The following is a 13,627-nucleotide window of genomic DNA, read 5'->3' as shown; positions in this document are numbered from 1 at the left end:
TGAATGTATTTTAGTTTCACTTCATTCTACAGAAAAGCAATGACTGTAATGTTTTATTTCTCTTATGCCTTATATTTGTTACTGATTATGCTTATTATATGATTGAGACTTTTTTACAAGATATTAATTATTTAAATTAATTTCTCAATAAAACTGAAGAATTTCACACTGCAGATATATACCATGTTAACTTGGGAAATCAAATAATCTCCAATGTAGGAAAACGCAACACAGTGTGCTAACAAATCAAATTGACTATATGTATAGTATAATGATTAAGGGATAATTTGGTTTTTATTATTACTTTTAGTCTTTTTTGCAATTTAAAGGAGTTATGCAATGTTTTAATCAATTAATTTTTAATCTCTATAGATGAAATGTAGATGTTCATATGACGGGAAGGTAAATATAGAAAAGTCCTAGTTGTTTTATATATATGATTGTTGCTTGTTACATATTAACACAACCAATACTTAATGCTTTGTATGTGGTTTTCACTTTGTTTGTGTGGATACTTGAAATCTGGGTTTTTTTTCCACTGACAGGGAAATTGAATGGTAATGTGGTCTTTGTGAAGTCACATACAATACAGAATGTTTAACATATCCAAGCACATTAATTTATGGTGAAAGTGGTCATACATGTCATACTTGTTTTTATGCAAAGCTGTAAACACCCATTACTGGTTGATTTTAATTTTAACCATTGTAAATTGGATTTCAGTGTATTTAATTGATGTCATAACAAATTTTTAATGAGTCTTGTTTGCTCAATCTTAGATTTTTTATACGACCGCAAAATTTGAAAAATTTTTCGTCGTATATTGCTATCACGTTGGCGTCGTCGTCTGCATCGTCGTCGTCGTCCGAATACTTTTAGTTTTCGCACTCTAACTTTAGTAAAAGTGAATGGAAATCTATGAAATTTTAACACAAGGTTTATGACCACAAAAGGAAGGTTGGTATTGATTTTGGGAGTTTTGGTCCCAACATTTTAGGAATTAGGGGCCAAAAAGGGCCCAAATAAGCATTTTCTTGGTTTTCGCACTATAACTTTAGTTTAAGTTAATAGAAATCTATGAAATTTTGACACAAGGTTTATGACCACAAAAGAACGGTTGGGATTGATTTTGGGAGTTTTGGTTTCAACAGTTTAGGAATTAGGGGCCAAAAAAGGGTCCAAATAAGCATTATTCTTGGTTTTCGCACAATAACTTTAGTTTAAGTAAATAGAAATCTATGAAATTTAAACACAAGGTTTATGACCATAAAAGGAAGGTTGGTATTGATTTTGGGAGTTTTGGTCCCAACAGAATAAGGGGCCCAAAGGGTCCAAAATTAAACTTTGTTTGATTTCATCAAAATTGAATAATTGGGGTTCTTTGATATGCCGAATCTAACTGTCAAGACTGTGTATGTAGATTCTTAACTTTTGGTCCCGTTTTCAAATTGGTCTACATTAAGGTCCAAAGGGTCCAAAATTAAACTTAGTTTGATTTTGACAAAAAATGAATCAGTTAGGTTCTTTGATATGCTGAATCTAAAAATGTACTTAGATTCTTGATTAATGGCCCAGTTTTCAAGTTGGTCCAAATCGGGGTCCAAAATTAAACTTTGTTTGATTTCATCAAAAATTGAATAAATGGGGTTCTTTGATATACCAAATCTAACTGTGTATGTAGATTCTTCATTTTTGGTCCTGTTTTCAAATTGGTCTACACTAAAGTCCAAAGGGTCCAAAAATAAACTTAGTCTGATTTTAACAAAAATTGAAATCTTGGGGTTCTTTGATATGCTGAATCCAAAAATGTACTTATATTTTTTATTATGGGCCCAGTTTTCAAGTTGGTCCAAATCAGGATCTAAAATTATTATATTAAGTATTGTGCAATAGCAAGTCTTTTCAATTGCACAGTATTGCGCAATGGCAAGAAATATCTAATTGCACAATATTGTGAAATAGCAATTTTTTTTTAATTAGAGTTATCTTTCTTTGTCCAGAATAGTAAGCAAGAAATATCTAATTGCAAAATATTGTGCAATAGCAAGATTTTTTTTTAATTGGAGTTATCTTTCTTTGTCCAGAATCAACTTAAATCTTTGTTATATACAATATACAATGTATATTCACTTTTTACTACCAACTGATAAATTAAAATAATCTTTACCATTCAGTGATATTAACAAGCAGTTTTTTTACATCTTAATATTTTATGATGTATTTAAATGAGTAGTTATTGTTGCAAACTCCATTAGAAATTTTAATTGAGATAAATTTTGGAATAAGGGAAAGGGGGATGTGATTAAAAAAATTGGGTTCAATTTTTCTCATTTGAAATTTCATAAATAAAAAAGAAAATTTCTTCAAACATTTTTTTGAGAGGATTAATATTCAACAGCCTAGTGAATTGCTCTAAGAGAAAACAAAAATTTTAAGTTCATTAGAACACATTCATTCTGTGTCAGAAACCTATGCTGTGTCAACTATTTAATCACAATCCAAATTTAGAGCTGAATCCAGCTTGAATGTTGTGTCCATACTTGCCCCAACCGTTCAGGGTTCAACCTCTGCGGTCGTATAAAGCTACGCCCTGCGGAGCATCTGGTTATTGCTTGTTGTGTCAACTGTTGGTTGTCTCTTTGTTTTTACTGTGTTGCTAACGGAGAAAGCATGTTGACTAACCAATCAACTCAGTCAGTCTGTCTGAGGTAGAAAACGTAATTGTTTCAATTTGTTTTTTTACTTCTATGAAAGGGAATTGTTTTATATTTGGTCTGTAGCTTCATAATGTTGAATTGAAGTGTGTAAGCAATTTTTCCATCTTCCATGAAGCCACTTCTTGTTTGCCAATAGTTTAAGATTAAAAAAGTTGTAGGAGGGTAGTAATGCCCTTAACTGTTAGTTGTCAAACAGTCATTTTCAGCTTCTGTTAACATCAAAATCAAATTGGTGAAGATTTACTGTGACTTTTATATGGCATGATATGTGAAAGATGTTAAACAAATCATATTTATCTGGGAAAGTGTAGATAAAATTGAATGAAAGCAAAACAGACTTTGAATACATTTATTTTTCATACTTGGCTGACATATTTGACTGCCAGCAATGCACATTTATATATACTGCAACATTAGAATAAAAAAAACAACAGTATTCTGTCTTCACAATATAAAAAAAATGTGGTATGATTGCCAATGAGACATACTCTCAAAAAGAGACCAAAATGACACAGTAATTAATAACTATAGGTCACCTTACGACCTTCAACAATGAGCAAAGCCCATACTTTGTTTGATGTGACAATCATTAAAAAATAATGAGTAATATAATCAATTTTTCTACTTTCAGGTTTAATGATAGTTACCAGGAAGGTTTTGATGCACACAATATAAACACTGCACATTTGGGTGACGGGGATCCAGAGATTGAACGACTAGTTTTACATTCAACACCTGATAGTTCACTGCACGATATACAGCTTAACTTACCAGGATTTGATAAAGAAGATACAAATAAGGAGGACCAATTACTGACAGCTGATAAAGAATTATCTGACTCTGAGAGATCCTTAGTTGGAAGTGAATCAGAATATAAACATGTTAATAGTTTAAGAACAACACCATCGCCACCACCAATTGAAAATCAAACTAAACTTGTTGGAAAATCATTTGTCACATCAACTCATTATCTAAAGGATCAATTCCCTGGTCCTAGAGGTGCTTATAACCAAAATACCTATTTTGTCAAAACTAGTGGCAATCCTAATCAAAATATAAATAATCGCTATCGCACAAGTGCATTTTCTGGCACCAAAAAGTCATTGACTCCTTTTGAAAAGAAGTTCTCACATTTGGTTTCACCAAGAAACAACATACCCCAGCCAAAGGCATACAGTGCAAATAGTATACGCAAATTGGATAAAACTGGTTCTAGGACTAAGACCATGAGTAATTTCAATTACGGAGGAGATATGTACACACTGTCTTCAACATCTTTGTCAAGAGCTCAGGAAAAGGAAGAGCTACAAAGATTGAATGACAGATTTACTCAGTATATTTCAAAAGTTAGGCAACTTGGGCAACAAAGTGGACAATTAGATTCATCTTCGTTTCTGAAGTCTGCTAGAATTCTAGAAGAAGAAGTATCCCATCTTAAGAATTTATATGAAAGGGAACTAGAAAGTTTGAGGTAAGTAATTTCTCACATTGCATCTTGAAGCAATCTCATTTCCATATGTTTAAAAAGTGATAAACTCGGTGATCAGACTGGAAATGAGGTAATTAGTAACAAGGTCAGATAAAATAGAATTAACTAAAATACTGAATTCCAATGTTAATTCGAAAAGGGGAAGTCCACAAAAAAAAATCAACTAGATTATGTCAACCAACAGAAAACAACTGTCATGTTCTTGACTTTGTACAGGCATTTTCTAAAGAACAGGTGAATTAAAACAGCTAGCTCAACCTGCCACTTGTATGCTAGTTGTTCATAATTCCATTATAATGAATGAGCAACCTAAACAAAAGTTATTGGTAAATGTGACAATTATTGGGACCTAGCAGCTGTGTAAACATACATTGTACATCACAGACATACAAACACAACAGAATTGAACATGTCAACAAACATACACATAAATCTGACAAAAATGTCCAAAAAAGGACCTGCGGTTGATAATTAATAAAATGACAGCATCAAGAATCTATATCTCTATTGTTTTATAACAGACTTGGAAAACAAGTACATGTCTTAACTGATTTTCTTCATCTTGACATCTTGACTAAGTCCAAAAGAATGAACGAGCTAGCAGCAAAGTCAAAGACTTTAAATTGATTAAACAACAGGGCATGTGTGTCAATCAACATCAACCTAACAACACAAAAACACATAAAGGTTATGATTAAGTACTCACTCACTCAGTGTCTTCAACAAACTTTCTATACTATATGCCAATCTTTAAATCATCCTGTAAATCTATTTACAAGTTGTGAATGAAAAAAGGTCTACCAAAGATCTATCAACACCATAGAGAAAGTATGATAAAATATCAGATTATTATTTGATGATTTTCATTTCAAATGTATTACCAACCCTAGATCATTATATAAGCCAAAGAGGTGAATGTTAGTTAGACAAGTATTGTTTTCATTGAATCCTTTTTCAGATACCAGTTGGAAGATGTTTCAAAAGAAAAGATTATTTTACAACAGCACTGTGGTAAACATCAACAATCTGCCCAAGATCTGGAAGATAGGTAAATATCGGTAGAAAATCAAGAGAGGGGATTTAAAAAAAAACAACGTTTAAACGTAGCTTCGTTTCGTGTGTATTTTAGTCTAGACGTCATCTAATTAACTATCAATTTGACCTCTTAAGTCATCCAATGACCATATAAGCGACGAAAACATAAATATAGTCTTAGTGAGATATAAATAGATTAAGCAAACTCTTGCTGTTGGATTTTTCTGGGTCTATTTAATTTCATATTAAAGATGAAAAATAAATGCTTATCATCGTTTTTTTATGTATAAGAATGATTTTTTTCTGGATGGAATCAGTCAATCAAATAATTTACCTTTGTTTCACTTTCAATGTTGACATTCTTTTCCTTTAAATAACTTTACATATACAATTCATGTGTGATTCATCTGAAGCTTAGGGGTTAAATTGAAGTTCACATGAGTACAGATTCAATGAGGTCGAATTATTCACTTGCAAGTGAATAATTCATAATCAATGTTTTTTTGCTTATTTTGGCAAAATTGAACCATACTGACTTCTAAAAGCGAATTAGTATTTCACTATTTGCATTTCATTAATGATTGAGCAAAAAACATGATATATTAGATTTTTTATATATCTCGTAGCCAGTGCCCCTTTAATTTGTAGCCAATTTATACTTTCTCTGATAATTTTTTCCTTTTTAAAAATTAACATGTTGTTCCTTAAATCTCAGTTATTTATTTGTCAAAATTTAACAATACATTTCATCCCATCTAATGGACGTATTGTATTTTATGAAACTAAATCCTTGAAATAAACATTGATGTTTTTTTTCAATTTCTACAAACTGATAGTAATTAGCTTTTTCCTTTATTTTCAGATTATTAGTAGAAACAGATAGAAACAGAAAACTTGTAGACCAAATAAATAACTGCCAACAAAAAATAAATAATTTGGAACTGGAATTAATGCATGTGAGAACAGCACCCCGATCAATAGATGATGTACCACGCATGCAGAGAGATTTAGATAATTTAACAAGAGAAAACGAAAGTTTTAAAAGAAGGTATGCAAACTGTATTTGTATGGTTTATGTATCAAGCACAAGAATGTGTAAAAGTATTATTTTATAAACTCTTATTTAAATTACAACATGTTGAAGTTGTATGATGATGCACCAGGCAAAAACCTTACTGTTTTAAAACTTATTGTGTATTTTCTTATTACAGTGACTTGACTGTTAGTATTGCAACTCATTCAAAATTTTTACCAAATTGTAATTTGTTTTATTGAACCAAATTGTTCAACTGGTCAGAATATTGAACAAATTGTTCAGTCAAAATTTGAAAGTGCAAGGTGATAAAATAAAACATACTCACAATCCTATAAGACTTTAACTCCACTTTAATGATGTTGATACAAAATTAGTCTCAACAGTTTGTATAGGTATATTACAGTCATTACCATGCTTAAGGTGAACTTGTTATTTTGAATTGCTGTAAAAATGTCCAAACTAAGCTTTTACATAGTTTTTCTTTCTAAAAATTCTATATTCATAGGAACCAGATATCATTTCAAATAAAACATCATATATTCAGTAAAATATGTGTGAAATAACAATATGCTATTGATAAGTTTCCATGGGGAGATAACCTAAAATATTTTTTTTTTTGAATAATACTTTTTGAAAGAAAAAAATATTATCTCCCCATGGAAACTTCCTACAAACGTATTGCAATTTTACACATATTTTACAGAATATGAAATGTTTTAATTCACAAAATGTCTGATTCTTATAAATATAGAATACTTTTAGTAAGAAAAACTATATGAAAGCTTACTTTGGACATTTTTATAGCAATTCAAAATAATAAGTCAGTTTCTTCAGCATGGAAATGACTATAATTTACCTAATCAAACTGAAAGACCTGTGGTGGATCTAGAAATTTTCCTTAGTGGGGGCCCATTGACTGTCTAAGAGGGGGCCCGCTCCAGTCACACGTCAGTGATTCCCTATATCAGCAACCAAATTTTTTCCCAAAAAGAGTGGGGCCCAGGCCCCCCTAAATATGCCTCTGTAGACTGATTTTGTCACAACATCATTAAAGTTGAGTTAACATCTTATAGGATTGTATATATTGTAACAAACCTAGGGTTGCTATAATTCTGTTTAATAACTCATTCAGGAGGAGTGGAATCATCATTTAACTCAGCGGCAGTATGAAGAAACAGATTTGTAATACATAACAATAGTATTTATTTCAGTCGTATTTTGACTTCTTCTTTCAATATAATAAACATCAAAATGATACACATTTATCTTTCAGCAAATAAAACAATAAATCGGGTGGTCAATATAAAAGGTAGTTGACGGTTCAAGAGATTGATTCAGAAATGACATGTCTGTCTACAGGCTCCTATTTATGTGTTTTGGCACTTACTATGACGTTAGAGTAAACATCTAATCGTCCAATCAAAAGCAACGTTTCTTACGTCTTTTGGCTTGAAACGTTCAAGAAGACAATCCGATTTCGTTATTTCTAAATAAATACTCATTATTGAGTTGTCCTCATTTTGTCCTTCTTGTCCGAATTTTATTTAAAAGCGAATAAAACCAAAAGGACATTTCTACATAATGCTATATTTAAACGGACAGTAAATTCCTTTCTCGGTACGGCGTATGAACTTGGGTGTAATTTACATAACCTTACGCATTAGATATAATGCTTAAATAAGATCAATGAAAACCCTGTTCTATCATAAATAAAGACAATGTTAATGAAAAGGGAGGCACAAACATAATAAATACGCAATTTATCTGCATTGATAAAGTGTTAACTTAAACAAATAATAATATGAGATCGCAAAGTGAAAGTACAGAACGGTGTCATGGCAGATGTAAACAAGTTGAATCTCACGACGATATTTGTCAAAATAAACCACTATATGACGGGATAATCAAAGTATTACATAGGTAAACATTACCAAGATATACATATAAAACTGGCCCTTATCACTTGCAAAGTACAAATAGTTTAAATCATGAGTATGAAAGTCAATGCATTTATCAGTGTTTGTGCACACCCGAGAAGTTGACCACCCGGCAATATTCAAATAAATATATGTCATATACAATAAATAATACGCTAAATAATAACAATAATAAGTCCAGATTTGTCACAATTTCCCCCACCCAAGTCTTAAAATACTCCTGTATTTTCTGGAGGTAACAGTATACCAGTACTTTTATTCTTTACTCAGACTCTGGATTCTTTAATCTTTAATGGAATATATTCACACTGTTTAATTATATCATCCACACTTCTGTGTCTTCAGAGAATTCATCTTTCTGTCATCTGTAGATAATTTTCACTATTACACTCATAGCAATTTCTGATAAGACATCGGACACATTTTTCATTTTAAACTGAAACCATAGAGAAACACTAGAGCCATTCACGAATTTCTTCCACTTATCTACCAAAAACACAGTATCACTTTAACATCAAATAATAATTTCTGTTGACGCTGCAACTATAATTATTAACTACCTTGGAAATATCACAATATTCCACCAAATTTTCTAGAAAACCCCCTCTTTTCAACCAACTCTGGGGTGATCAGTCCCTATAGGCAAATCTGGGCTACGTTTCTAGAAATATCACATAACAACTGGATGCATTCACAACACTGCACCAATACTTCTTCATATACACTATATCTCAACACATGAATAATCTTATTCATAAAAAAAAATAAAAATAACGAGTGATACACATTTAAACACATAAGCACAATAAATTTTGAATGGCGTCTTGTCCTCTTCTTTGGTTTTAACTTCACTTCTTGCTAGATTATGAGACACTTTCTTTTATCACTTTAAACCATTTTGTGATATCGTTTCCATTATATTCTGCGAGTCTATCTATGTGAAATACTTTTCCTGCTTTCTTTGTCACATCAATATTCCGTAATTTACTGGTACTGCACGAATTTAAATAAGGAATCTTGTTCTAAAGTTTTATCAAGGTAATATCACAAATAATCACATTATTTTCCTAAAACATGTTTTGCCAAAGTTCTCTTATGTTTGTCCATAAACGGAACTATGCATATAAAATCCATTTTCTGTTATTTTTCTTGACCCCCTATTTGATTTATTCTGCTATTTATAATTTGAGTCTGAATTTCATTTCCAACATCTTAAAAATCATTTAATTAACATAAAATACGACTTCTGTAACCGTCAACTCCCGACCTATTGAATAAACGGACGGTTGTCTCCCTGAACCGTTTCCATAGTTGTATTTGGTCTGAAATTTCTAAAATTCTGTGAATTCGGGGGTTTATTCTCCCTAAATTCATGACCATTATACATAGAACATTGTCTATAAAAATGATCAGGCGAGTCACAAATGAAGCAGGTCCTTTGATTCTGTGTATTGCTCCCGTTTTGGTAATTTCTGTGGCCAAATCTAAAGTTGGATCGGTTGTTCGTATTCCGAATCTGATTTTCTAACTTATCCATTCTACTTAAAAGCATTTGAATGGTTCTGTCATTATTTGGCTGTTGGGAAATTAATCTGACATTTGGGTCATCATTATTTTGCCATTCCATATCTAATTTATTTTCACTATAATTTTCATAAGAAACAGACCGGACACTAGTTTTCTTTTGACTTGACTCCCCTAAAAGAGCCTCATATCTTTCAATTATATCTACAGCGTCAGCGACCGTTTTACATTCTCGATCTACACAACGACATTTCATTTCTATAGGAATCGACTTATATAACTGATTGAGCGCCAACACTTCTTGTGCCAATGAATCTAAATTACAATAAGCCTTTTGTACCATCTGACGGAGGTCATCACCAAGAGCAGCAACTGTTTCACCGGAATTTCTTGTTCTCATTTCAAAACGCGATAACCATCTGTTTTGTTGACGGGCACTTCCGAATCTTTCTTCTAAGCGTCGGACAAGAATACTATAAGGTCGGCGTTCATGTGTAGGAAGACTCATATAAAAAGTTCGTGCAGGGCCCTTTAAACTTGCAGCAAGTGTCAATACTCGATCTTCCGTACTCCATCTGCCGAGTTCTGCACAATCTTGAAAATGCGAAAAATATTCTTCCCAACCATCTGATCCACTATAAGCATCTGGACGAATTGTAGCAGGATGTCCAGCAATCGGCAACTGTTCACGGCAAAATCGTGGTGTATTTCCCCATTTTCGTTCATGAACGCTATTATTTTCAAAATACGAAACACCTTGTTCACCTTCAAAATTCCGTTCCGTCTCTACTGTATTTCTCTGTCTAGCTATGTCGTCTCGTACGTTGTTATTAAATTCACTGTCAATATCACCTTGTCCCTGTTTTGTTGTATTTAATGCAGAGTCTTCATTGTTTTTCTCGACCGTTTCACGTTTATCCATATTAAACTCGATTTCTGAATCAGATTCGTCAGACATTGAAAATTATTACTAGTTCACTATAAATATCGTTGAAAAATTAAGATTTCTATTCAAACTTAACAATCACAGGCGAGGTATTCGATCACTGGATGACAATTATTTTTTGTCATCCCACTTCTGACACCAAACTGTAACAAACCTAGGGTTGCTATAATTCTGTTTAATAACTCATTCAGGAGGAGTGGAATCATCATTTAACTCAGCGGCAGTATGAAGAAACAGATTTGTAATACATAACAATAGTATTTATTTCAGTCGTATTTTGACTTCTTCTTTCAATATAATAAACATCAAAATGATACACATTTATCTTTCAGCAAATAAAACAATAAATCGGGTGGTCAATATAAAAGGTAGTTGACGGTTCAAGAGATTGATTCAGAAATGACATGTCTGTCTACAGGCTCCTATTTATGTGTTTTGGCACTTACTATGACGTTAGAGTAAACATCTAATCGTCCAATCAAAAGCAACGTTTCTTACGTCTTTTGGCTTGAAACGTTCAAGAAGACAATCCGATTTCGTTATTTCTAAATAAATACTCATTATTGAGTTGTCCTCATTTTGTCCTTCTTGTCCGAATTTTATTTAAAAGCGAATAAAACCAAAAGGACATTTCTACATAATGCTATATTTAAACGGACAGTAAATTCCTTTCTCGGTACGGCGTATGAACTTGGGTGTAATTTACATAACCTTACGCATTAGATATAATGCTTAAATAAGATCAATGAAAACCCTGTTCTATCATAAATAAAGACAATGTTAATGAAAAGGGAGGCACAAACATAATAAATACGCAATTTATCTGCATTGATAAAGTGTTAACTTAAACAAATAATAATATGAGATCGCAAAGTGAAAGTACAGAACGGTGTCATGGCAGATGTAAACAAGTTGAATCTCACGACGATATTTGTCAAAATAAACCACTATATGACGGGATAATCAAAGTATTACATAGGTAAACATTACCAAGATATACATATAAAACTGGCCCTTATCACTTGCAAAGTACAAATAGTTTAAATCATGAGTATGAAAGTCAATGCATTTATCAGTGTTTGTGCACACCCGAGAAGTTGACCACCCGGCAATATTCAAATAAATATATGTCATATACAATAAATAATACGCTAAATAATAACAATAATAAGTCCAGATTTGTCACAATATGTTTTATTGTATCACCTTGCACTTTCATGACTTGTCTGTGGTTTTCTACAGAAGTTAGTTCAAAATTTCTAACCAGTTGAACAATTTGATTTTAAAAAACAAATTGCAATTTGGTCAGAATTTTGAATAAGTTGCAATTGGTGGAGAGCAACACTAACAGTGAAGTCACTGTAAAGTCATAGACAATAAAATTCAATTGTACAAAATTGTCAGGAAAAAACTCTGTACAGGGTTACTTGTCTAATCCGACACACTGGGGGACCAGAAAAAAATGTTGGATTAAGCAGGGTGTCAGAATTCTTAGATTTTTCCTGAAAGGATAGGCATATTATAGGACCATGAAAATATGTTGGTTAAAGTACCGGTAGGATGTTGGAATAGTCAGATGTTAGATTAGGCAGGTTACACTGTACAAGTTTATAGTTTCATTAACTATTTACTGTGCATTTGTATTTAACTATTTACCATGTTTCCTGGAAGCAAACATTTACCTGAAAAAAAGATTATTTACTGGAAGCAACCCAATAAAAAAATTATTTACTGGAAGCAACCCAATAAAAAGACTAATTACTGGAAGCAAACCAATAAAAAGATTATTTACTGGCAGTAAGGATTTTCTTGTACTTTCTGTATCATAAACGGACAATATCAAGTTTATTGTCCTCATAGCCAGTAAACAAGAGTATCATATTACATGAATTGACAGCATTCTCTGTATTTTTAATTCAAATTTTTACTTTTCAGATGGGAAAAGGAACAGTTACTTAGACAAGAACTAGAAGAAAAACTACATGCATGCTTTAAAAAATCAGAGTTTGATCACCAAGTGCAGAATGAACAACAATCGGAGCTCCGACAAAGATTGGAATCTGCCACTTCCACTATCTTTGGATTGGAGAATAGAGTTCGTGAACTTAGTAAAACTGACTCCAACATTCCTGACCTTATAAAACAAGTAAGAGAGGCTGCAGAGGAAGAATTACAAAAGTACCAGGCTGAATCAGAACAACAGTATACTAAAAATGTAAGGGTTTTGTCTTGACCAATTTAAGTACTGGTAGAATAAATACAAGTCAGTATGGAATTATAAAAATGTATTTATGTGTAAACTTTAACATTTTTGTTTCTGCTTTATAATGTTGATATTTAAATTATTCTTGTTTCATTAAAATTGACTCCAAACTATTTTATGGCATACCATGAATTGTGAGTTAAAAGTTATCAAAGGTACCAGGATTATAATTTAGAACCCCAGACGCGCATTCATCTACATAAGACTCATCAGTGACGCTCATATCAAAATATTTATAAAGCCAAACTTGTCATCACAATACATGGCTTATGATATTTTGATTATATTTTTACATGAATGTTTTGGCTTGACCTTTTTACATCTCTTGCTGTTATATAATTATTGTTCTTTGAGGGGTGGTAGGAGGGTGTGTTATCACAAATAAAACAATCTTCCCAGTCCCTTAAAAGTTGATTATTAATTCCTGTGCCCAGATTAGTGCAAGTCCTAACTTCCCTTAAAAAAAAGGGCCCAGTCTCAAATTCACTGCAAAAATAAAGGCCCAATCAGGACATCCCTTTTTCTTTCTGCCATCTTCTTTGAAAATTCATTATAAAAAAAAGAGTGACTACTTTTAAATAACAAATATTTACATTGTTATTTATCCTTCTAATGGTTGAACTATGTAACTAAGTTAGTTTGAATCTAGAACTTACAGGGAATTTATTTTAAAAAGCATA

At 32.0% G+C, this 13,627-nt stretch overlaps 1 protein-coding gene across 13 annotated transcripts in view; it reads left to right on the top strand.

The window, feature by feature from the left end:
- Positions 1 to 13,627, top strand: part of LOC143083782 (lamin-B2.L-like) — a 68,089-nt gene that overhangs the window by 14,048 nt on the left and 40,414 nt on the right. For 12 of the 13 annotated variants that reach the window (XM_076260113.1, XM_076260110.1, XM_076260109.1 and 9 more), the window contains exons 2-5: positions 3,349 to 4,188; positions 5,165 to 5,254; positions 6,104 to 6,289; positions 12,620 to 12,899. In XM_076260113.1, coding sequence (XP_076116228.1) covers positions 3,349 to 4,188; positions 5,165 to 5,254; positions 6,104 to 6,289; positions 12,620 to 12,899 — 1,396 coding nt within the window. Of the gene's footprint in view, positions 1 to 372; positions 403 to 3,348; positions 4,189 to 5,164; positions 5,255 to 6,103; positions 6,290 to 12,619; positions 12,900 to 13,627 lie in introns of all 13 variants that reach the window. The other variant, XM_076260112.1, reaches the window with a different exon arrangement.

The sequence above is a fragment of the Mytilus galloprovincialis genome, chromosome 7 (assembly GCF_965363235.1).
Source record: "Mytilus galloprovincialis chromosome 7, xbMytGall1.hap1.1, whole genome shotgun sequence".
NCBI lineage: Eukaryota > Metazoa > Mollusca > Bivalvia > Mytilida > Mytilidae > Mytilus > Mytilus galloprovincialis.
Note: the sequence above shows the minus strand (reverse complement) of the source record. Positions and strands in the feature narration are given on the sequence as shown.